The 22,496-nt window shown below is 53.9% G+C and overlaps 7 protein-coding genes across 7 annotated transcripts; 3 read left to right on the forward strand and 4 right to left on the reverse strand.

Annotated features, from left to right (window-relative positions):
* Positions 1–838: 838 nt before the first annotated feature.
* On the reverse strand, positions 839–1,240 carry M409DRAFT_58083 (uncharacterized protein; the record flags this gene model as incomplete). Its single annotated transcript, XM_033813813.1, has 1 exon — positions 839–1,240. One exon carries the CDS (start codon positions 1,238–1,240, stop codon positions 839–841), a length of 402 nt encoding a protein of 133 aa, XP_033663557.1.
* A 4,568-nt stretch (positions 1,241–5,808) lies between these two features.
* M409DRAFT_58084 (uncharacterized protein) lies at positions 5,809–6,978 on the reverse strand (the record flags this gene model as incomplete). Its single annotated transcript, XM_033813814.1, has 1 exon — positions 5,809–6,978. One exon carries the CDS (start codon positions 6,976–6,978, stop codon positions 5,809–5,811), a length of 1,170 nt encoding a protein of 389 aa, XP_033663558.1.
* A 522-nt stretch (positions 6,979–7,500) lies between these two features.
* M409DRAFT_26908 (uncharacterized protein) lies at positions 7,501–8,862 on the forward strand (the record flags this gene model as incomplete). Its single annotated transcript, XM_033808328.1, has 1 exon — positions 7,501–8,862. The coding sequence occupies one exon, from the start codon at positions 7,501–7,503 to the stop codon at positions 8,860–8,862; it is 1,362 nt and encodes a 453-aa protein (XP_033663559.1).
* A 581-nt stretch (positions 8,863–9,443) lies between these two features.
* Positions 9,444–11,098, reverse strand: M409DRAFT_68967 (uncharacterized protein; the record flags this gene model as incomplete). Its single annotated transcript, XM_033818068.1, has 2 exons — positions 9,444–11,004; positions 11,073–11,098. 2 exons carry the CDS (start codon positions 11,096–11,098, stop codon positions 9,444–9,446), a joined length of 1,587 nt encoding a protein of 528 aa, XP_033663560.1.
* Positions 11,099–11,925: 827 nt separating this feature from the next.
* On the forward strand, positions 11,926–14,243 carry M409DRAFT_68968 (uncharacterized protein; the record flags this gene model as incomplete). The annotated part of the gene is made up of 7 exons (XM_033818069.1): positions 11,926–12,207; positions 12,258–12,569; positions 12,617–12,788; positions 12,838–13,116; positions 13,165–13,228; positions 13,277–14,108; positions 14,193–14,243. 7 exons carry the CDS (start codon positions 11,926–11,928, stop codon positions 14,241–14,243), a joined length of 1,992 nt encoding a protein of 663 aa, XP_033663561.1.
* A 537-nt stretch (positions 14,244–14,780) lies between these two features.
* On the forward strand, positions 14,781–19,559 carry M409DRAFT_26911 (uncharacterized protein; the record flags this gene model as incomplete). Its single annotated transcript, XM_033808329.1, has 3 exons — positions 14,781–14,811; positions 14,958–19,474; positions 19,530–19,559. The coding sequence occupies 3 exons, from the start codon at positions 14,781–14,783 to the stop codon at positions 19,557–19,559; spliced, it is 4,578 nt and encodes a 1,525-aa protein (XP_033663562.1).
* A 236-nt stretch (positions 19,560–19,795) lies between these two features.
* M409DRAFT_26912 (uncharacterized protein) lies at positions 19,796–20,743 on the reverse strand (the record flags this gene model as incomplete). The annotated part of the gene is made up of 1 exon (XM_033808330.1): positions 19,796–20,743. One exon carries the CDS (start codon positions 20,741–20,743, stop codon positions 19,796–19,798), a length of 948 nt encoding a protein of 315 aa, XP_033663563.1.
* Positions 20,744–22,496: the final 1,753 nt, after the last annotated feature.

Below are 22,496 nucleotides of genomic sequence, written 5' to 3' on the forward strand. Positions count from 1 at the left end.
CATTATCGTCCTACCTCATCTCGTCTCGCTGATGACAGTGGAGCATGCATCCTCCATTAACAGCCTGCGCCTAAGCGCCCTGCCAAAAGCCAACTTCGGCTGATCTGCAGCTTTCTTCAATCCTCCTGCTGCCTCTTTTCCACAAGTGGCATCGACGACTCCCTCTTTCGCAGCGCCCCAGAATTCAATATTCTCGTCAAGCGTCTCGCTTGTTGAAAATCTGTCATGCTCGTGAATTCAACCAATCCAAGCCACCGCGCTTGCAGAATTCTTCTGCCTCTTGACCTCCCATGCGGCCGCATCCTACTACCGGAACGCGGCCAGGCCTGTCGCTCTGCTGTGAGCCAGCGTCTGGCTGCCCGATCTTCGAGATGCAGTCTGTGCTCGCAGAACGGCGATGCATGTCATCTGTGATGTGGCGTGTGCCTAGTTGACGGCCCGACCTGGACCGGCTTGTGATCCGCTGTCACGTCTTCATATAGACACGAGGCTGTCTGTCACCAAGATGACTTCCACATGGAACTGCATAGAGTTCGACTCGCCACGCCGTCTTGCCTTCGAGAACATGGTTCGGCCGACTTCCACGCGGCGCGGCACGCTGATGCGTTGAGATATGCCTCATCTCGCTGCCAGCTCATCACACTGGACGTAAGTATTGTCGGTTCCGAGCGTCGATGTCGCTGTCGAAGGGCAGGCATCTTTGTGCCTGATCCTTTTGGAGATCTTTTTCGTTTAAAAGATTAACCACTTCTAGGCTTGGCATCTTGTTCCTCCATGGTATGATTTGAAAGTAGTGAACGCATCGTCGACACGTCCAAAGCTCCGTCGGCGTTCGTGCTCACTCCTTGGCCTTCTCTGAGCTGCTGTGTCGCTTCTTCTTGTGACTGCCGCTGCTAGAGCTGCTGCTCTTCCTCGACTTGACGGGGTAGACCGGCGGCAAAAGCGGCTTCGCCATCCAGACTTCGGCTGGGCGTGGAGGTGGCGGTGGCTCACTCAGGTACTGCTCATCGTCGTCGCCAAAGAGATCCTGGTCGCTCACATACGAGCTGGGAGTTCCATTCTTGCGAAGAGCAGAGCCAGATCGCCAGCTTGGGTATGCGCAAGATGAGTACGGGTTCGTGGTCGAGCAGCTAAAGCTGTTTCGTGGCGAGGATGTCGATGCGATGCTGATTGGTCGGCTTGTGGGGGTGTGGAGAGACGATTGAGTCGAACTTCGACTGGAATTCGAAGCCAGAGACATTTTGATCGTTTAAATCTGAATTTGATATCCAAAGTATGGTTGTCGTAGAACGTCGCGGAAGCCGAGGAGAGCGTGGGTGGCAAGCAGTCGCGTCTGGTGTAGGACTGCTATATAGAGTAAGTCGTCCTAGCAAACAGTGTGGCTTGGTCGTGGGTGGTGGTCAAGCGACGCAACCGAATGATATGATGTGTCAGTTGTGACATGCAGCATTTCGGTAGCAGAGCAAGGCAGAGTGGAACAGAGGCAGATATGATATATCAAGGTGACCGCGACCGACCTTTCAGCCGGCAACCTTCACCGGGATAATGTCGCGTCACCCACAACAATCCGCGGTACGTCCGAGAAAGTTTGGATGCGGTCAAGAACCGAGCATGCCGCGGACACGGCGGCAGGATGCGATGACACTCTGCCCTTTTTTCTCGCCGGAACTTCTCCACGCCCAAGCGGCTGCTGCTGCGGATCCGGACAGCGGCGACTGACTGAGATGAGCGAGGTACTTAGGTACTTGTCTACAAGATGGAATGTTTTCCTGCTGGCCTACTCCGACCATCTGTGATCGCCTACATGATAGCCTTTGCTCCTGCCCGACTTTTCGCCCCGAACGACGATATTCGTCTGCGTATTGTTCGGTCGGTGAGTCACCGCCGAATTGTTGTGAATGTTGGCAAGGCTGTACGTCCGACACACACTGCCACTCCAGCCCACGTCTCGCTGCAGACCGCATCGTCACCAGGTAGCATTCGCAGGGCTGACATGCCACGTCGCGGGTACAGTGTTGACTGATGCCTTGGTCAGTCAGCAGCGAATATACCGCAGTACGCTCCCGAGGTCGCAAATAAACCGCCGTGTCGCTCGCTCTCCACGTCGTTTCCGGCATTCAGCAGCGAAGAAACAGGCAAACTCTACGAGGACCGGAGTCTGATTAACCGTCCCAGCGCTTACTCATGGTCCATCCTGCAGCTGCAATAGGTGCAGAAACCACGTTGCCGAGCAGGACAGCATCCGGTCGCTTGCGCCCGACGGAGTTTCTTGCTCCACGAGAAACGAGGTACATTGCTACAAAGAGGGCTGAAAGCGTCCTTCGCCGGCCGTACCACTTCGCTATCATCATCACTTGCGTCCAGCCCTCGAGGATCAGTACGGACTACGTCGCTGTCTCGCTCACCAAATTTAGAGAGGGTTACGAAGGGCTCGCGTTGATGACACAACCATCGTATAGATTCCCTTCAATGGCTTCGTGCGGATGACTATGCGCAATACTTGCGAATGCACTTCGATGACTTCATGCCAACAATACCGGTACTTGCATATCCAACTATATCCGACCCGTACCTGCCGCCCAAAAGCGCAGCTTCCCGACCGCGCTGCTTTGTTGATTCCAACACCCGAGCCCTCTTCTCTCACGGCCTTAACTCCCCAGACTTCTCCCCCTTTTGCATGCGGAGTAACGAAAGCACGGAACACTGCCTCTGGTACAGCGAGAGCGACGATATTGACTTCGCGACTCACTCTTGGTTCTCCCCTCCTTCGCGCTGCTCCTGAGCGCAAGTCTGTTCCGGTCGGCGGCGATTGAACAACAGCCACCAAAGCTTCACTCCGGCAAAACAATCACACAGAACAAAAACGCGGGGTCACTCTTAAAACTGGACAACTTGGCCGACGAGAAAAACATTTCTCCTGGGCAACTTCCCACCCTCAACCCTGGACACGACTTGTCCCGGATGGAATCACATGTCGAGGGTCGGTCAGTCGGTCAGTCTGCCATCGCAGGTGCCTCGTGTCGAAGTCATGGGGTTACGACCAAGCCCTCGGGCTGTACGACTTCAATCACACCCCTTGCTCTGCCGGTGTAGCCACGAGGTGGGATGGAACCTATTCCTGTCGTATGATGAAACGAGGTTGACTGTACTGCTGACTGCCAGGCATGATACTGAAGTTGGAAATTGGAAGGGCACAGCGTGGTAAAGCCTGGTCAGCGTCCACCACGGGGCCCTTTGAGCCTAAGCTGTCGCACGGCATGATGCTGGAGCAGCGTGGGCTCGCTGTCACGGCCCGCTCGCGGCGGTGTGTCTCTTTGTCGTCGCCGTCAATACTTGACAGAGGTGAGGACAGGTAGGTACTGTTACATTCATGTGTCGGACGTGCCGCCAATCGCAGCACACATTGGTAGGGCTTGGTGATGTATCCCATGAAGAGGTCCTGCAAATGATTGCTATTGGGTTACACTGCCATGTACGTGCGGTCTTTCCTCCGCCCTCCAGCGGTCAAACGGACCGTGACTCCTCTCCCACATGCTTCTACCCTTCACACACACACACGCCGACACCCAAGGCCCATGGGTGAATTCGCCGTCTCCTCTTCCCCTCTGTCATCTTCGCCAACCTAGCTTCCTCGCTCCCAATCCTCATCCGAGAACGAGTCCCGACCCCATCTTTTCAAACAGGACCCTTTCCACGCCACGGGTGGACTCGGACAAAGCTTCTTCCTAACAAAGTTCACAGAAAATCTGGGGGGCCTCGGACCGTCGGCGACGTTGCTCGGTCGCTATCCGACAGACGAGCACATGAAGGATTCTGGCCGGCTGTTGATCAACATGTTCGTCTTGTTGGTCTTTGTCCAGAGCAAGTTGATCTTTGCCCTTCGCTTTGGAAGAATACTCCGGTCGGTCTGTTGGTATGACGCCGAGCGTCTTTGTGCTTCGACAAGGGCTTGTCGATGGCGGCCCCGAACTTCTCTGTTGGTCAATGCATGACGTCGGACGAACAGGGTCAGGGTTGGTTTGGGGTAGGCGAAATGGAGATGTTGTGGAGATTGAGATACGGCCAACGCAAGAGATTTTTCCTGCAAAGGGACTTTTTCTTCACATGCCAATACGAATATCGTCGTTGGCGGCATGACATCAATCCATCGAGGAAATGGATCCTCAAATGACGTCTCCATCAACACGCGAGAAGACCAACCATGAAGCCAACCAACACAACCCCCAGTCCATCTCCATCACAACCTCGACCACCATCTCTTCGACTTCCCCCTTCCAGCCAAGCGCCCTCCCGCCGGCACCCACCAGAAAGGTAACTCCAACAACGAAGCCTCAAATCTACGAAGTTCAGCCTGGAGGAACCCGCGTGTCGGGGACACCAAATCTCCTTGGGATCCTGTCTTCGAACAAACAGGTGGTCCAAGAGAGCGGCCAACAACCATCCCCACGTGTTGTGGAGTCATGCCTATCTCATGCCGTGGGAAAGGAAGGTCTGCCTTGCGAGATATCGCCGACCGAAGTTAGCACCCAATTCAGTGGGACTCAGAGCGGATTCTTTTACGCGGGTTGCGGATTTGCAAAGGCGTTTGAAGGCATTCGTGTGAGATTGAAGGTAATGTCGGTGATTTCATCTTTCTCCTTCCGACTTCCAATCTACCATGTGTGAGGGTTCTGTGCCGAAGATGAGGCAAATAACAGACACCTCATCATGCCCTTTACTTTGACACGAGTCGCCAACATGTAGGCCGCCAATCAACACCTTTTCCTTTAGGGCCACTGTGTGCCCCTTCTCATCTACACATCTACCCTATCGTCCAATTTCGAGCAAGAGGTCGGGTGTTGGACTTTGGAGCGTAAACTTCGCTGGAACGGCAGTGTTTGATCCTGCTTGCGTGCTGCGTGGAGCAATAACGTTGAAAGGAGCTCCATGTTGTGTAGATCATCAGGAAACCAACACCCGAGTGCATGTACGGGATGACTTTCCAACTCCGAGAATGTAGATCAGAGGATTTGATACTTGTCTATGAGGTATACACTTCCAACAATGCGCCAATGCTGAGAGGGAAGGTCAAAGGCAGTTCGGGAAGGTACTTCCGCATGGTCTTTTCGGTGGGAACTGATGAAGGTGATCGAAAAAGAATGGAAGTTCGTTCGAAATTCGAAACTATGCGCGGCTGATTCATTTTCAATGAAATGACATCTTCTATCTACATCGATCAATCCATAGACCGTACATACTCACAGCAATCCATGAGGCAGATCCATCACCCCTCCTCAAAGACCAAAAATCGAGCAAAAAAAGGTAACCGACCCCACAACATCCCACCCATCATCCGACCACAAGGAGTAATTTGACCACGCCAGCCCACGATGCAAGTTGCTCTGCCGGGTTGACCCGCTGAAGCGTGTCTTGCAGGCTTAGGATCGAACAGCAAGTCGTGCGTTACCGACACGAGTGTGGCGACCTTCGCGGGCTTCGAACCAAGCTCGACTTGCGGTTGGGCTAAGGGACTGAGGTGGGAGAGGTGGGCTCCCTTTGAAAGCCGCGACAGCTGATTGGTTGGTGGAGTTTTTGGGAATATAGAGGCTCATTCTTGGGGGCCGAGGATTCTCCGAGGTCGACCCCGCTTTTTTCGATGTTGACTTGCATTTATTCTTCTACTTTGCGCTGCTATTGCTTGGTATCAAATTCCCCTATCTTCCAACGCCGTCGCTTTCCGACAATGCCTCCCGTTCACACAAAAGAGACACACGACAATGCTAAACTGACATGCACACGCTCAAGCGAGGAGTTGAAGCAGCCTCGGCCTTAGATTCCAAAAACCACCTTCATCCGCTCGTAAACATAGAAGCTCGTAGCCGCCAAGGGGATGATCTTGACGTATCCAATGCCCAGCCCAACAAAGAACCCTCTCCAGCCCCTCTCATGCCTAATGGTTCGGGCGACTTCGATCATCGTCAATCGGTGGCCGTCTCCTACGACCCCACCCACTTGCATCCTTCGTCGGATCACTTCGAGAGGGTAGCTGACAGTCTGGCTCACGAAGCCAGCGACTGCACCAGTTGTAAGCTCAGCCCATGCGCGGAGGGGTGCTGGCTTGTTTGGGGCGAGCTGTTGTTGAGATCGCTCAGACATTGGTAAAACGGTGTATTGCGCGAAGGAAGGTAACCGCATGAAATCGCCTGCTGCGTCGTGTGTCAAAAAGGAAGCTCCAGCATACGGTATCATGCCCCATAATGTTGGTGTGAAGCCGCGATAGAAGTTCGCCAGACCTGACCTGGGGGTGATTGTCGAGACCGCGCTCTGAGTGGCCTCCATCGTTGCGGCCGCTGTTTTCGGCAAAGAAGCTGTTCCAGTCCCAATCTCTGGAGCAGGCGGGTGCTCATTGTATATTATTCGACAAATATCCCGCACCGACATCCTCTTGTTGGTCTTCGTCTCCCACGCCAGCCGAACCCGTATCACCTCAAGCGGGTACGTGCAAAACACGGATACTATCCCTGCCGTCGACCCAGCCATGAATCTCCTGATATGCGTCTCGCTCTGCTTATCCGGTATAAAAGCCGCCCGAATCTGCTCGTAGGCCAAGAACTTGATCCCACCGTAGGGGAAAATCCTAAGAAGCGTAGCACTATGGCCTCGGAACAGCCCTCGTGCGCCGTTGGCCGCGTATATATCCCGCATCGCCCTCACCGCCCCGGCCCATGATCCTGTATATTTCTGAAACTGTGGATTGTTCGCCTGGAAGAGAATTTTTACTCGGTCTAAAGGAGCAACTACCGTCTTCGCTGCGCAGGCTGCCAGCCCGCCGGCAGTCCCACTCCGTACTGCATAGTCCCAGCTGTGCTTGGCGATCACTCTACGACCGCCTTCTTGTGTTTCGGAAGAATGCGAGTGTACGGGGAGGAGGTTCTCGGTGTCGGTGGGGCATATTGCTGGTTGACTGCCCGCGGCAGTAGAGCGCGGGGGCGAGGTCATCGCAGGTGGTTCGTTCGCGGCATTAAGCGGCGTGACATGGCTGGCATGCCCATCCGCAAAGCTGCTCATCGATTTCTCGGTCTGGTGTTTGCTTGCTGTCTCGTGTCTTCTTGCGTGTTTAGGGGTACGATATTGGCGACATCCGGGAATGCAGTCCTATTTCCGGTTCGGCAGAGCGTTGAAGGCGTTCGGCAGTTGTGTGCGAATAACGCGGTGTGTCTGAAGGTAAGCCAGGTGAATAGTAGGGAACCTTCAGGGAAGGACTGCTGTGAATGTGTATGGGAGAAGTGGTAGGCGTGTGATGTGTGTCTAGAAGGGTCTCATGGCTTACAGATGTGATTGTGCGGAGGATGTGGGAGCGAGGCAGGATGACGCAGCCGAGGGTATCAACGGCCTAATCTCCGCCTTCAATTCACTCGCTTTCTTTGTCCTATCACGTGTCACCAAAATATAAGCGCGTGAGTGGGAATAACATCATTTCTTGAATGCCTGAGGAAAGAAAGATGTTAACAGAGCGAAGAGATGGCCGGTACCGGCTCGCCTATCCTCTGGCAGGACGAAAAACGCAGCATCACCCTCCTAGACATCCCGCGCTCCGTATCTGCTGCCCAAGGAACCGCAGAACGACCTTGCTACGACCTGTTGCTCTCGAGTGAGCCCCTGGAGAAACCTTTCGTAGTGGTAGAACCAAAGTCAAACAAGGCTAAGCAGAATTTGCAGCAGAACACTGTTGACGAAGAACTTCACACCGCGTACAGAGACATTCTGGACAACGCACTTCAATCAATACGACAACACCACCAGGGTCCATGGGCACTCAAGCGACCGTTCATTGCAGGCCAAAGTATCGTACGTCCCGGCAAGAAGCGCAAGCTGGATAGTCAAGACATTACCAGAGATGTCCATTCCGTCGCAGAGACTGAAGATGCTCTACCCGAGAATGGTCTCCTGGATCGAATAGCTCAAAGTGATTTCACGAATCAAGACCCCGCCGAGCGGGAGCCAGAGGAAGAAGCATGCCAAATCTGCGACTCTGACGACCCAAACTTCCAAACGAACTGCAGCCCCTCCCCACTACTGAAAAGCCATCAACCGCCAAACTGTTCCAGCGACCAACAGACCGCAAACCCCATACGAATCGCACCATTCTCCTCCTTCCACCTCAGCGACTGCACCACGCACTCCCGAGCCTTCCACACCTCCATCCGGCACCAAGCCAACTCACACGAAACCCGCCGCCACTTCGACTTCATCCTCCTTGACCCGCCCTGGCCAAACCGCTCCGTGAAACGCACATACCAAACTCCCGGCGCCGGCTACGCCATCTCAAACTCTCTCGACGACGTCTACGATCTGCTCCTGAAGATGGATCTGGATATGCTTATGGCTGAGGACTGCCTCGTGGGGATGTGGATCACGAACAAGCAGGCTATCCGAGAGCTTGTGCTGGGCGAGGATGGCGTGTTCGATCAGTGGGGTGTGGAGTTGGTGGAGGAGTGGATTTGGTTGAAGACGACGGTGTATGGTGAGACGGTTACGCCGGTTGAGTCGGCGTGGAGGAAGCCTTATGAGATTCTTTTGCTGGGTCGTAAACAACGGCGAGGAGGTGCGGCCTCAGGCGACGTGACGGATGTCAAGCGGAGATGTATCGTCGCTGTGCCGGATTTGCACTCTAGGAAGCCGTGTTTGAAGGAATTGATCGAGCCTCTCATGCCAGATCCTAAGGATTACAGAGCCCTGGAAGTTTTTGCGCGGCATTTGGTCGCGGGGTGGTGGAGTTGGGGTAATAAGTGCACCAAGTTCAACACCGAGAGCAATTGGCGCAGAGCAGATGACTTTAAGGACACGAATGCGGATCAGAAGGCGGTCGATCGGGCTCCTTGAGCATATTGCAGGATTGTTCATATGCACAGCTACCATACAGACTTCTGTTACCAGCTTTTGACGGGAGGTCCTCCTGAGCAGCCAACACAGCCCTCCCATGGCCTTCAGAAGGAGCCAGTCTCACAGATCAATGCCTAGCTGGGTATTGTATCCCACTTAACTTGCCAGGAGACTCCCGTGTCGTTCCTACCGGCTGCCTTGAACCGGGAAAGACGAAAGGCAAAGTTGACGACCTCCAGCCTCAACTTTCTACCACAAGCTCTGATGAATAGCCGCGAGCACGAGGAGTCTCGGAGGCTTGAGTTCCCAAGGCAGGATAAGCCATTCCTGGATGACTTGCACGTACGTTTAGGCCAATGTGATGTTGCCCGTCGCAGTATGCTTGCTGGTTTCGAGGCTCGGCTCAGCTTCGAAATCGAAGTTGCCACGCCTTCCAGTACCGCAAGCGGATTGTTAGACACTATGCGAGCCATCCTTTCGATGTGCACTTCTGAAGAGCGAGTCCGTTTGCAGAATAGCCATCGCGACCGCATACATGTCCACGGGAAGGATGTCGTTCGTTCCAGCCGCGCTTTCACTGTTCATGACCTAGGAACCCAATCCTTCCACGAAGCATTCCTCGCGAGCAAGTAGTCCTTGCTTTGGATAGACTTCCTCAAGCCATACAAGCCCGCCAAGGGCCACACGTCCAGCAGTCGCTTGCTCCACGGCGCATTCTGCTTTGCCTGACGCTCAGCATCTACATCGACTCTGACCTTCTCGTAGACGCTCGGCAGAGATGTAGCGTGGTACTTCTCGCGCAAAGAATCGTACCAGCTCTTGTCGAAGTCTTTCCAGAAATCGTTCTCGGAGAAGTATGTTTGCGCGTAGAGCCATTTCATTCCTCTGAGTTCCTGGAGCGTCTTTTCGATGGTTCTGTTGGCGGCGATGTAGCCTTCGTGGGTTGCTGGTGCTTGGCCCCATAGTCCGATGTTCAACATGGGTTTCAGTGTCTTTCCGTCTGCTTCGAATTCCTGATAGTGCGGATGCATCGTAGGGTGTGGACTCTGCTTTAGCGGACAAAGCCAGAGTGGCCAGATGCCTAGCGATTCGTCCATCCTCTCCACGAACTCAACAGCAGTAGGATATGGCAGTGCAAGATCTTGCACGATCATCTGCTCCGACCGACCACTGGAATGGAGGGCTTTGTAAAGCATGCGCGTGTGAAGGAAGTCGTCGAGGAACCAGCGGGTGACGTTGTTGAATGGGACGCCTTTGAAATATGTGAAAGGCGCTTTACCAACCCAGAAACCGCCTCTGTCGTATCTGAAGAGGTAGTCTGGCAGCGGAATAGCATCCGAAGTAGGATGTGGATTCTTAGCGATGCGATCTTGAACAAAGAGATAGAACCAGGGATCTGAGGCCGCACTGAAACGTTGTACCGTGAGATCGGGGTTCGGAGTGTCTGTCATACGGCCTGTGACGATGGCGCCACTCTTCTGAGAGTACATGATGCCGTCAATGTAGTCGAAGTCTTCAGGGCGAGATGTGAAGTCCTGTAGAGTCGATATAGCTTCCTGCATGCTCTTCACGGGATGGTACGTAGTCTCGACGAACTTCGTAGCGGGATGAAGCCGCAATTCGACCATGGTGGTAACTCCCAAAGTCCCCACTGCACCAGCTGCTCCTCGAAATAGGTCTGCATTCTTGCTTTCTGATGCCGTCGTGACCTCTCCGTTCGCGAGCACAATCTCCACCTCGTTCAAGGTCTGATCGAAGAAGCCGTGCTTGAAAGAGCTGCTTTCGCCTGAAGTGCCCGAGTATCCACCTCCAGCAGTGATGCCCGGGAACTCCATGACCACAGGTGGTACAAGACCATATTTCAATGTCTCCTCGACCAATCGATCCATTGGTACATTCGGCTCAACCAACGCCGTACGTTTCTCGGTATCAACGCGAACGACATGATTCAATCTGCTGGTATCCACGACTTTCCTGGGATCTCTGCCCACTGCTGACTTCCTCGTGCTGTTTGTGCCGTCATGGAACATGCGAAACTTCTCGCCGCGCTCGTAGAAGCCTCTAACGCTTGCTGCAACTTTCTCAACCTCTTTCTGATGCTCTTCTAGCGTTGTGGGAGCTGTTCCACCTTTGCTGAAAAGCCTTGCCTGCGTTCTAGGTGCAAGCGATCGGTATAGCTTCGAAACGGGAAAATTCTGATTCGGTCGGACTCGAGATCGTGCAAAGGGAGAGCCATGGCGGGCCAGGCTGGAAAGGCTTCTTTTGGAGTCCACAGAAAGAGCTCTGTACAAACACCGATGGCATATCGAAAAGGCTTGGCTCGTTGGCCTCCTTGTCAGTGTATTGGCACTGCTCAGAGCCATTGAGTGCTTCATGTTCAAAGTGCTGGGCAAAGAAATACAGGCGAAAAGCGATGACACTTACACTTGCGTTTACGTCCGTCTAGAGGTTTGATGGAGGAAAGCACGCGCCAATGGCTCGACGAAATCTCGGCAGCAACACGCTAGCACGTGCTCCACGCCATTTAGCCTAAACCTTGCTTCAACCTCACCATACCTTTCCACGGTCGATACCACAAAATCAGAAAGGATTGAATGGCAAACGCCTGAGTCCAAAGAGAAGTGCATCACGGTACAGCTCTCCCAAGATGCGGTATCAGAGTTCGCCGACGGCCGCCCCATCAATCGCCACAACGCCCGAAGGGTCATAGATAGGCCAGGAATCTGTTTCAATTTTACAGGCACCAATACGCTGAACAGGCAGCTTCTCCAGGATCTCGAGCTCAGTCACGACCAATGATCAACGGCCAATTCTGTGGGCAAAGAAGCTCACCACGAGGCCGTGATCATGGATTTGGATCTTGCTGTCCAGTAAATTGGAGTCCGACCTGGGAGTGATAGCAATCCCAACACTGATAACGGCATGGCTCACCAGGATTTGCAGATCTGGGGGCTTCGGCCGGCACGTCAGACTATAAATCTGAGCAGCGCTCGAATGTAAGATGTGAATTTCTCTTGACCCTCATCTTCTGGTCTGGAAGCTGGACTTCCCGACACAATCACCATGGCAGACACCTTTCAGATATCGCCGCCCTTGAGCCAAGGAGTCGGCTATGGCATCATCGTCGGCGTGGGAGCTGCCTTTGCTCTGGGCATGTCCTACGTCTCGTGGTATCTGGCAAAATATATGAATGAGAAGCAGGACACGGAGATGTTCATGACGGCGAAGCACTCGGTCAAGTTTGGATTGACGGCTTCTGCTGTGGTTTCGTCTTGGACGATCGTGGCGACTCTGTTAACTTCGACAAGCTATGGATATAGTTATGGTGTTTCTGGACCATTCTGGGTAAGAAATTCATGTCAGAACAGCGATTCGCAGGCTGACTTCAGGTCAAGTACGCAGCTGGTGCATCGGTACAGATTCTGCTCTTCTCGGTGGCAGCCATCGAACTCAAGCGCAAGGCACCATATGCTCAGACCTATCTCCAAGTGGTGAAAGTCCGCTATGGCGCAACCGCTCATATCATCTTCTCGATGTACTCGCTCGTGTACCAAATCATCACTACCGTCAATCTTCTGGTCGGAGGGTCGGCATTGTTCTCGAGCATGACTGGCATCAACAGAGACGGCTCTTGTTTCTTGCTGCCGATTGGTGTGGTCATATATACTCTGGCGGGTGGCATCAAGGCTACTTTCATTACCGATTGGGTAAGACATACTCAATGCGAGAGCTGAGCACCTACTGACGAGCGTAGGTGCACACGGTAATTATCTACATCATCATGCTCATGTCGATATTCGTGGTCTACACAACCTCAAGTGTGATCGGCTCTCCAGACCGCATGTGGTCACTATTAAGAGAAGCTTCCATTCTACACCCAGTCGCCGGCAACGCCCAAGGCTCATACTTGACCATGAACAGTGTCGGTACGTTGTTCCTCAATGACCGCGCATGACCTTCGCTGATAGTGATTAGAGGGCGGCTACGTCGGCCTGGTTTTCGTCGGCGCTGGCTTCGCTGCTGCCGTGGATTCCCAACTCTTCCAGAAAGCCATCGCTGCCGATCCTCGCAGCACAGCGAAGGGCTACCTGCTTGGTGGCCTTGCCTGGTTTACGATTCCATTCGTACTTGCGAGTACGTATGGCTTGGCGGCAGCAGCCACTGAGCATCTGCCTGTCTTTCCAACTTATCCGAATCGAATGACTGCGTACGAAGTATCGTCTGGCATGGCGATGCCCTATGCGGCTTTAGCTAGTAAGTAACCGTCCTTAGGTTTGTTGATATGTCTGACGTGGGCGGTAGTCATGGGTAATGGGGGTGCGATCGCTGTGCTGCTCATGGTGTTCATGGCCATTACATCCGCAATGTCAGTCGCATCTTTCCTTCACAGAAAACCCTCGCTGACCCCATGCAGGTCATCAGAGACAGTGGCCACAACAGCTCTCCTCGGATACAACGTCTACCGATCGTACATCAACCCAGCAGCAACGCCGAAGCAACTCAAGCGCTTCTCCGAGTACTCTGCTGTCGGTTTCGCCGTCGTTGCAGCATCTATCGCATGCGGTTTCAACCATGCCGGCTTCTCCGTTGGCTTCCTCATTACCGCCATTGGCATCTTCGTCGACTCTGCGATCGTTCCCTCGGCCTGCACTATCATGTGGAAGAAGCAGTCAAAAGCCGCCGTGATCATCTCCCCGGTCCTGAGCTCCTGCGCCGCAATGATCGCCTGGTTCCTCAAAGCCCACCAGGAATACGGCGAGATCACAGTCGCTTCACTATCTGGAAATCTCCCACTTGTGGCCGGCAACATGATGTCCCTGTGCGGTCCTCTGCTATTGACACCTCTGATCACATTCATCAAGCCCGACAACTACGACTGGAACCTACTCCACGATGCCATTCGACCAGATGACGAATCAGAACCAAACGTACATCAATCTGAAAGCGATACTTCTCCTGCGCCCAAGAACGAGACTCCAGCAGTCGTATCGACAATCGAACCGCCCGCGCAAGACCCCCATGAGTCCCTGCTCCTCCGCTCCCGAAACCGAGCCATCATCGCAAGCGTTACACTCACGCTCTGCTTCCTAATTCTCTGGCCGATACCAATGTACGCAACCCACTATGTCTTCTCGAAGGGATTCTTCGTTGGATGGATTGTGGTGGTCTTCCTGTGGGCATTCTTTGCTTCCTCGACGATCACCTTGATTCCGATTTGGGAGGGGAGGGAGTCTATTGTGGGTGTGGTGAGGTCGATCTTTGGGAAGGGGAGGGGAAGAAAAGATGGGGGGACTGAGATGTTGTATGGGGTGCCTGCTGAGTTGGCAGAGACGCCGGCGGGGAGTGAGAAGGAGAGGGAAGCTGTTCAGGGTAAGATGTGAGGTGGCAAGTAGGAGACTATAAAGAGTGTTGATTTCAACTCATATTCTTCTGCTTGACGTTCGAGAAAGCTGCCAGTTGTGACAGACATGATGTTCACGACATGCTAGGGTTGAGTGAGAGGTGGACAGGGGCACTCGAACTAATGGCCATCCTTGTCAGGGCTGATTCGCTGCAACAACATGTCATAGTAATCGTCCATGATTCTGTCTATTACCTGCATATGGCATCCGAATGGAAGGATTGCGGGAGTGGTGTTCAAGTCCATGACCACTCTTTGTCGGCACTAGAAAGAGACTAGGACGATGTCGCCATCGTGAATTTGCCTCGTGGAGACGGGCGCAGCCAATCAAATGGGGCGGCGACTTTGATGACCAAATGGCAGATGCCGCGAGTCTGGAGTGCAAGTTTTCTCGGCTCTGGATGACCCTCGCCGAGATCGCCACCACCTTGCTGTGCGCAGACATGCAGTAGACAGAAAGAACGACCACATACAGCCACAGCCTGGTCTGCAGCCTTCCTACACCGCGCGAGGCAGCATGGCCTCCATCACCACCGCCGGCGAAGCAGGTACGTCTCACACACGCACAATCCCCGCCCCGCCATTGGCAGCAGTGGCTCTCTGCGACCACCCGGATGGCCTCATCCGACGACGCAGCCGACGACAGGATGCACACTGAGCACCACATGCTAACTGCTTCCTCTCCATCTCCCAGTCGCTCGCATCGCATACCTCTCCTCCGACGCCGTCGTCTCCGTCCAGCCCTCCCTCGCCGCCGACTCGGAATTCTCCAAGCACCTCAAGCAGTACGCCGCCAAGGAAGCCTCGAGTATCGTGTGCAGACAGACGCCAGAGATATACTCTGTACGGCACAATGCAGACCCGTTGCTGGACGTCTACAGTCGCGTGCGCAATGGCAAGATCACGACCGTCACTACCGGAAGCGGCGTGCTGGTCAAGAGCATACCCCACCTCTACCGACTCGCCCAATATCCCGTGGTCATCCACGTGAGCCTGCATCCCAGTGGGTTTCCTGATTATGGCGACATCACGAGCATCAGAAACACGGGCTTTACATTCCTGCAGAGCAATTCGTTGCAAGAGGCGCAAGACTTGGCATTGACCGCACACGCATTGGCTATCCGGAGTGGAAGAGGTGTCATCCATTTCTTCGATGCAGCTAACAGCCAACAAGACTCGCCTATTCCACACGAGAGTCGGCAGTGGGTGTCGAGTGTCATTCCTATGGATGTGGCGAGACAATACCAGGCCACAAAGAGCGACGAATCCAACATCTATGTTAGCGAAGGACTCGCACCGCAGAGGGCTTCGGGCATTGAGATTGGCGGCAACACTGAACAATTGGCACCTTCAGGCGCAGCTTCTGGCCTGGCTAGCCCAAGGGATGCTTCGTCTGCTTCTTCCTCTTCCTCGGACCGGAAAAATAGCAGTTCGGGAGCTTCCGAGGCCGAATCCGCTACCACGATCGAGTCGCAGCCGAAGCCGGTGAGCTCTGAGGATGTCGATACGACTTGTACAGCTATCTGGGCACAGATCAAGGCGCAGACTGGACGGCAATACAGTGCATTCCACTACACCGGCCCAGCGAACGCCGAGAATGCCTTGTTCCTTTTTGGTAGCGACCCTGGACTTTTCAGCGCAGAATTCGATGCTGCAACTCCAGCCGACTTCTTCTCGAGAGTAGGCTTAATCACGCCTGTCCTTTACAGGCCATGGCTCACAGAGCGTTTGATTGCAGCGGTGCCACGATCTGTGAAGAGGATAGCGGTTTTGGAGCAAATTAAGAGGAAGACCACGAAATGGGGACCAATCTTGCTGGATCTGCTCATGTCGTTGAAGTCGAATGCGGAGGGCGGTGCAGCTCCTCTTATCGTTGGATATCAATTGGGCTATATCGAGTACACCACCATCACCCAGGCTCTGAGCGGCATCTTCCAGAACTTGACCTCGAAGTCACCGATTCAGAATCTCGAGATTGGAGCCCACAATGGACCTCAGGCCTCGCAGAAAGAGTTGGAGCTTAAGCAACCTGCGCTGGAGAATGCATACATGAAGATTCTGGATCACCTCTTTGGTCAACGACTATACATCGCAAACGCGCTCAAGGCACAGAATGCTGGTATTGGTGATACTGTACGAGCCTCCCCAGAGTTTGGATTTGGATCTCTCCTCGCACGAAAGGAGCACCGCAAGCGGTTCATTGCGGAAGTGGAGGCCGCTGCGAAGACCAGAGACTTCACGACCGACACCCCGCAGAAGTGGTTGTCGCAGTGGGCACTCGTAGCTGAGGAGAACGACAAGGCGAACAAGCTGGCTCCAGAGGTTGTGAGCCGACTCTCCAACGATGGATCTCCTGCAGCATCCAAGCTTCTCAGCGCGAAGGGTCTCTTCTACAAGGAATCCCAATGGCTTATTGGCAGCGATGCGTGGAGCTACGATCTCGGCAACAGCGGTGTCCACCACGTGCTGGCAAGTGGCGAGAATGTCAACCTGCTCATCATCGATTCGACCCCCTACAGCGAGCGTGCAGCTGCTGATGCTGCTCGGAGAAAGAAGGACATTGGCTTGTACGCCATGAACTTCGGCAACGCCTACGTCGCCAGCACTGCCGTGTACAGCAGCTACACCCAAGTCCTGCAGGCTATGCTAGAGGCCGAGCAGTTCGAGGGTCCTTCCGTGGTCTTGGCCTACCTTCCATACGACAAGGAGTCCGACAGTCCATTGAAGGCTTTGCAGGAGACGAAGAAGGCTGTCGATCTTGGATACTGGCCACTTTACCGATGGGACCCCAAGGCCGAAGAGAAGAACGAGGAGAACTTCAAACTTGACTCTGAGCGCATCAAGGAGGAACTGAAGGCATTCTTGGCTAGGGACAACAAGTTGACCCAGCTCATGAGACGGCATCCGCAATTCCACGCGAACCTCTCTGAATCCTACGGGTCTGAAGTCCGCAAGGTGCAGAAGAGGAAGGCCAAGGGTGCGTATGAAGCTCTCCTCGAAGGTCTTCAGGGCGCTCCAATGACGGTTCTCTTCGCTTCCGACAACGGCAACGCTGAGAATCTGGCTAAGAGACTTGCAAACCGTGGTAAGGCGCGTGGCTTGAAGACGCTGTCCATGGCCATGGACGATTACCCAGTTGAGGACCTTGCGAGTGAGGAGAACGTCATCTTCATCAGTTCCACTGCCGGACAGGGAGAGTTTCCTCAAAACGGACGCAACATGTGGGAGGCTGTCAAGAACTCAACCGATCTTGATCTTGCAGGCGTGAACTACTCCGTCTTTGCTCTTGGTGACTCTCACTACTGGCCACGCAAAGAGGACAAGCACTACTACAACAAGCCAGGAAAGGATCTCTTCGCACGTCTGGCCACTCTCGGCGGCAAGTCGATCGTCGATTGCGGCCTTGGTGATGACCAGGATCCTGATGGCTACCAGACGGGATACCAGGAGTGGGAGCCAAAGCTTTGGGATGCTCTGGGTGTTGGGAATATTGAGGGTCTGCCAGAGGAGCCGCCGCCAATGACGAACGAGGACATCAAGATCCAGTCGAACTTCCTGCGCGGTACCATCCAGGAGGGTCTTGATGATCCCTCGACCGGCGCCATCTCTGCCGCTGACCAGCAGCTCACCAAGTTCCACGGCACATACATGCAAGATGACCGTGATCTGAGAGATGAGCGCAAGGCACAAGGTCTTGAACCAGCTTACAGCTTCATGATCCGATGCCGATTACCTGGTGGTGTCTCTACGCCAAAGCAATGGATTCAGATGGACGACATCTCAACCAGCCTTGGCAATGAGACGATGAAACTTACGACCCGCCAGACATTCCAATTCCACGGTGTGGTCAAGGCCAAGCTGAAGCCAGCAATGCAGGCTATCAACCGCGCACTCATGACGACCATCGCTGCTTGCGGGGATGTTAACAGAAATGTGATGTGCAGCTCTTTGCCAGAGATGAGCAGCTTGCACGCTCAGGCACAAGAATCCGCCCAAAAGATCTCGGACCATCTCCTGCCAAGCACGACTGCCTACCACGAGATCTGGCTCAAGGGCATGGATGGTGAGAAGGATGTCCAAGTTGCTGGCGATGCGGTGCAAGACTTTGAGCCTCTTTACGGTCCGACGTACCTCCCCCGAAAGTTCAAGATTACGATTGCTGTTCCACCTCACAACGACACCGATGTATACGCCCACGACATCGGTCTCATCGCCATCCGCGACAAGGGCGACCTCGCCGGTTTCAACTTGCTTGCTGGTGGTGGTATGGGTTCGACGCACAACATGAAGAAGACCTACCCACAAATCGGTCGCATGTTCGGTTACGTCGACAAGTCGCAGGTGCACATTGCTTGCGAAAAGATTATGCTCGTGCAGCGTGACAACGGAGATCGCAAGAACCGCAAGCATGCTCGCCTGAAGTACACCATCGACGACATGGGTGTCGATGTCTTCAAGGGCCAGGTTGAGGAGCTTTGGGGACAGAAGTTCCAAGAGCCGAAGCCATTCAAGTTTGACAGCAACATCGATACCTTTGGCTGGCTCAAGGATGAGCGTGGCATGAATCACTTCACCATGTTCATCGAGAACGGCCGTATTGAGGACACAGCAGATTTCCCCATGAAGACTGGTCTTCGCGAGATTGCCAAGGTCCACAAGGGCGAGTTCCGATTGACTGGAAACCAGCATTTGATCTTGTCGAATGTTGCCGATGCCGATCTGGACGACATGAAGGCGATGCTCAAGAAGTACAAGCTCGACAACACCAACTTCTCCGCCTTGAGGCTGTCGTCGTCTGCATGTGTGGCGTTCCCAACTTGTGGTCTGGCCATGGCAGAGTCCGAACGCTACCTGCCAGAGCTCATTACCAAGCTCGAAGGCGCCATCGAAGAGAACGGTCTCCGACAAGACAGCATCGTCATGCGTATGACTGGCTGCCCCAACGGTTGCGCGCGACCATGGCTTGCTGAAGTCGCCTTCGTCGGCAAGGCTTTCGGTGCATACAACATGTACCTCGGTGGTGGCTACCACGGCAACAGACTGAACAAGCTGTTCCGTTCCAGCATCAAGGAGGACGAGATTCTCAGCATCATGAAGCCTCTCCTCAAGAGGTATGCTCTTGAGCGGAATGAAGGCGAGAGGTTTGGTGACTTTGTCATTCGCATTGGAACGATTGTTGAGACGAAGGAGGGACGAGACTTTCATGATAATGTGAGTACAGACACTGATGAATACGCTTGAGAATGTTTACTGACTGATGGTTCAGACCGCGGAAGTCGAAGACGACGACGAGTAGACTTTTGGATCGCTTCAAGCACGAGTGAGTGCATAGCGCAGGCGTTGCATAGCGTTGGCGTTTCTTCATGAGTCGATGATACGGGAGGGTAAAACTCGAAAACATCATTCTTCAAAAGCAAAGCTCAGGACTATTGGTTCCCAACAATGCCTGTGGGCATCTTGTACATACGTTAGAGGAGCTGATGGAGGTAGGTTCTATCTCTCTTCGAAAGATTAAAATCAGCAGCGTCAACTTCAAGCCCTCCTAAAATCCACCAACAGCCTCCCCGTCGTGCCCCCAGCCTTGTTAGCTTCCATCCCCTCCAGCAACTCCCCTCGCCGATACACCTTGGCCACCTTCGCTTTTATCTCCCCATCCCTCAACATCCGCCCCAACTTCTCCAAACCCTCCACATCCGGCACAATCTCCGGAAAGAACCCCCTCTTCCCCTCAGGGATTTTCCCCAGAATCGTCGGATCCGCCAAACTGACAATCGCCCCGCCTTCTTTCAACACGCCCCACGATCGTTCGGTGGTGTTGGCGGCGCCGCCGACGAGGACATAATCCAGCACGAGATCCACACTCCCCATCCCCACAACATCCTCAAACTTCTCCCTCGTATAATCCACAAACCCATCCGCCCCAAGCCCCACCACAAACTCCCTATTCTTCCCCGACGCCGTCCCAACGACATGCAACCCCTTCGCCTTCGCGAGCTGCACGGCCAACGCGCCGACGACGCCGCTGGCGCCGTGGATGAGGACCTTCATCCCGGGCTCCAGGGGCCCCGCGGCGTGGAGAGACTGCCACGCGGAGAGCCCTGGGATCGGCAAGGTCGCTGCGTCGGCATCGCTCAGCCCGTCCGGGACTTTGGCGAGGATGTCCGACTCGATGGTCAGTGATTCTGCGAAGGCGCCTAGGGCGCGGGAGAGGGTCATGACGCGGTCGCCCTTTTTTAGGCGGGAGGGGCAGTTGGCGCCGAGAGAGGTGATTGTGCCGACGAAGTCTACGCCCAGGGTGTACGGGAAGGGGAGAGGCATGTGCTCGGCTACGTGGCCCAGGGCGATTTTCCAGTCGATGGGGTTGAGGGCTGCGTGGGAGGTGTGGATTAGGGCTTGGGTTGGGGTTGGGGTGGGAACGGGGAGGGTGTCGAGGTGGAGGGGTGGGGTGGAGGCGTAGGCGTGGAGGCGGTAGGCGAGCATGGTGGATGTTTTTGATTTGGGTGAGGGGGTTGGTGGGGATGGTGGGCTTGGTTGGATGCTTGGGAGGGAAGACTTGCGAGGGAAGATGGACACTATGTGGATGGGGTTATAAGTCAGGTGTTGTGAGTCTTTATATCTCAACTCTTGACATAGATGTCGTCGCTCTTCTGCCGATGGTCTTGATGCGATATGTCCGTCCCGAAGACCAAGCTGACAACGTCCAGCAGCAAGATCTTGACAAAGCATCGGCCCTGAGATCAAACATTACCAGGTACGTGCAAGATCTTTACTTGCCCTGAGGAAGCTAACAAGACAAGAGTCTACAGGAACCTACATCGTCAAGAGTTCATTTGTCATCGCACCAACCCCATCTCACCATGATTGGTTCGAGCTGAGTATAGCCCTCACGACGCTAATATTTGTGGCGTCTTACAACTTGCCTCTTTCGGAAAGGCTGGATAAGGCTGAGCATCCTCGTTGTAAGTGAGACCCTAACCTCAAGACGATGCGGTATAGTGTCCTGCTGATTCCAAAGACACCCACAAGCAATACGCTGGAGAATGTGGTTCGCGGCGAGTCGCGCCGTAAATACGATTCTGGCGGTGGAACTCGACCCCTTAGCATTGGTAAGCTGTACTCGCCGGAAAAAGTCCAAGGGACGGCATGGCACATAAACACCGGGAAGTAGTAACGCCAACTACATTGGACATGCCTGACGGTATTGCATGTATGGTCTGCACCGCATGGAATCGAGAGCCACAAAGCTGTCGAGCTCGATGAGGCTTTGGACCGACGACTGCCGCGGAGTACGTTCATCTTACATGCAAAGTATAAGTATTGGTATCGGGAGATTGCCTCATCTTGGGACGACTGGCTTCCTCAACAAACTTGGCAGCTCTGACTTGATCGTACAGACGGTCAAAACGATAATGTCGAGGTTGAAAAGGAGTTTGTCGCATCGGAAGGGCGAGAAATTAACCGGCCATCTTTCGAACTCACTCATATGATGCTACCACAGCCTGTATCCATACACCCCTAGGTACATTCCTGGGAAAATCAAACTCTCCGTGTAGACGTTCCCTGAATTTTGTACCGTAAGTATCCGGGTTTCCATGCCACTTCTTTATCTAAATATCTGAACTCCCCCTTTCTACAAGCAGACACGCTGCAAACATCTAAATTCCTCCTTTCCACAAGCAACATGCCCTAGCCATCTGAACTTCCCTCTACGCCGACACTACCCGACTCCTCCGAACTATTTCTTCAAACTTTCTGTCTGTTTAATTCCTTTTCCTTTCCGCAGCGAGCATCCGTGGAGGGCTGCAGAGGTCGAGCCACCGGCGAGGCCATCAAGCAGTGCCCTTTACCGGCGAGGCTGTCAAGAAACATCTCTCCAAGCTACGACAGCTACCGCCGGTGTGAAGTATGCGCTGTAGCGCTAGAGGTGAGTGAGATTGCTAGTATAATATATCGCTTTGTAGCGATTTGAAGCGCAAGATAAGTATACCTAGAGCGTGTGAGCAAACTTGCTTGCTCTGCTAGCAGCTACAGCAAGTAAAGGTGAATCGTTGGAGTAGCGCTCTTGTAGCGCTATAAATGTGTAATTAGGCTGCTTAACCAGAGACTGCACCAACATTATAACTTTTCTCATTCGCTTGCGCGCGTCCCGCCTTCGCGCCTTGGTCTTATAGAGTAGTCAATTACAACATTATAACACAGAACTAGTAAGTGTCCTGATCCGCCCCCCTCGCAC

This window comes from Zasmidium cellare (assembly GCF_010093935.1).
Source record: "Zasmidium cellare ATCC 36951 unplaced genomic scaffold M409scaffold_34, whole genome shotgun sequence".
Classification (NCBI taxonomy): domain Eukaryota; kingdom Fungi; phylum Ascomycota; class Dothideomycetes; order Mycosphaerellales; family Mycosphaerellaceae; genus Zasmidium; species Zasmidium cellare.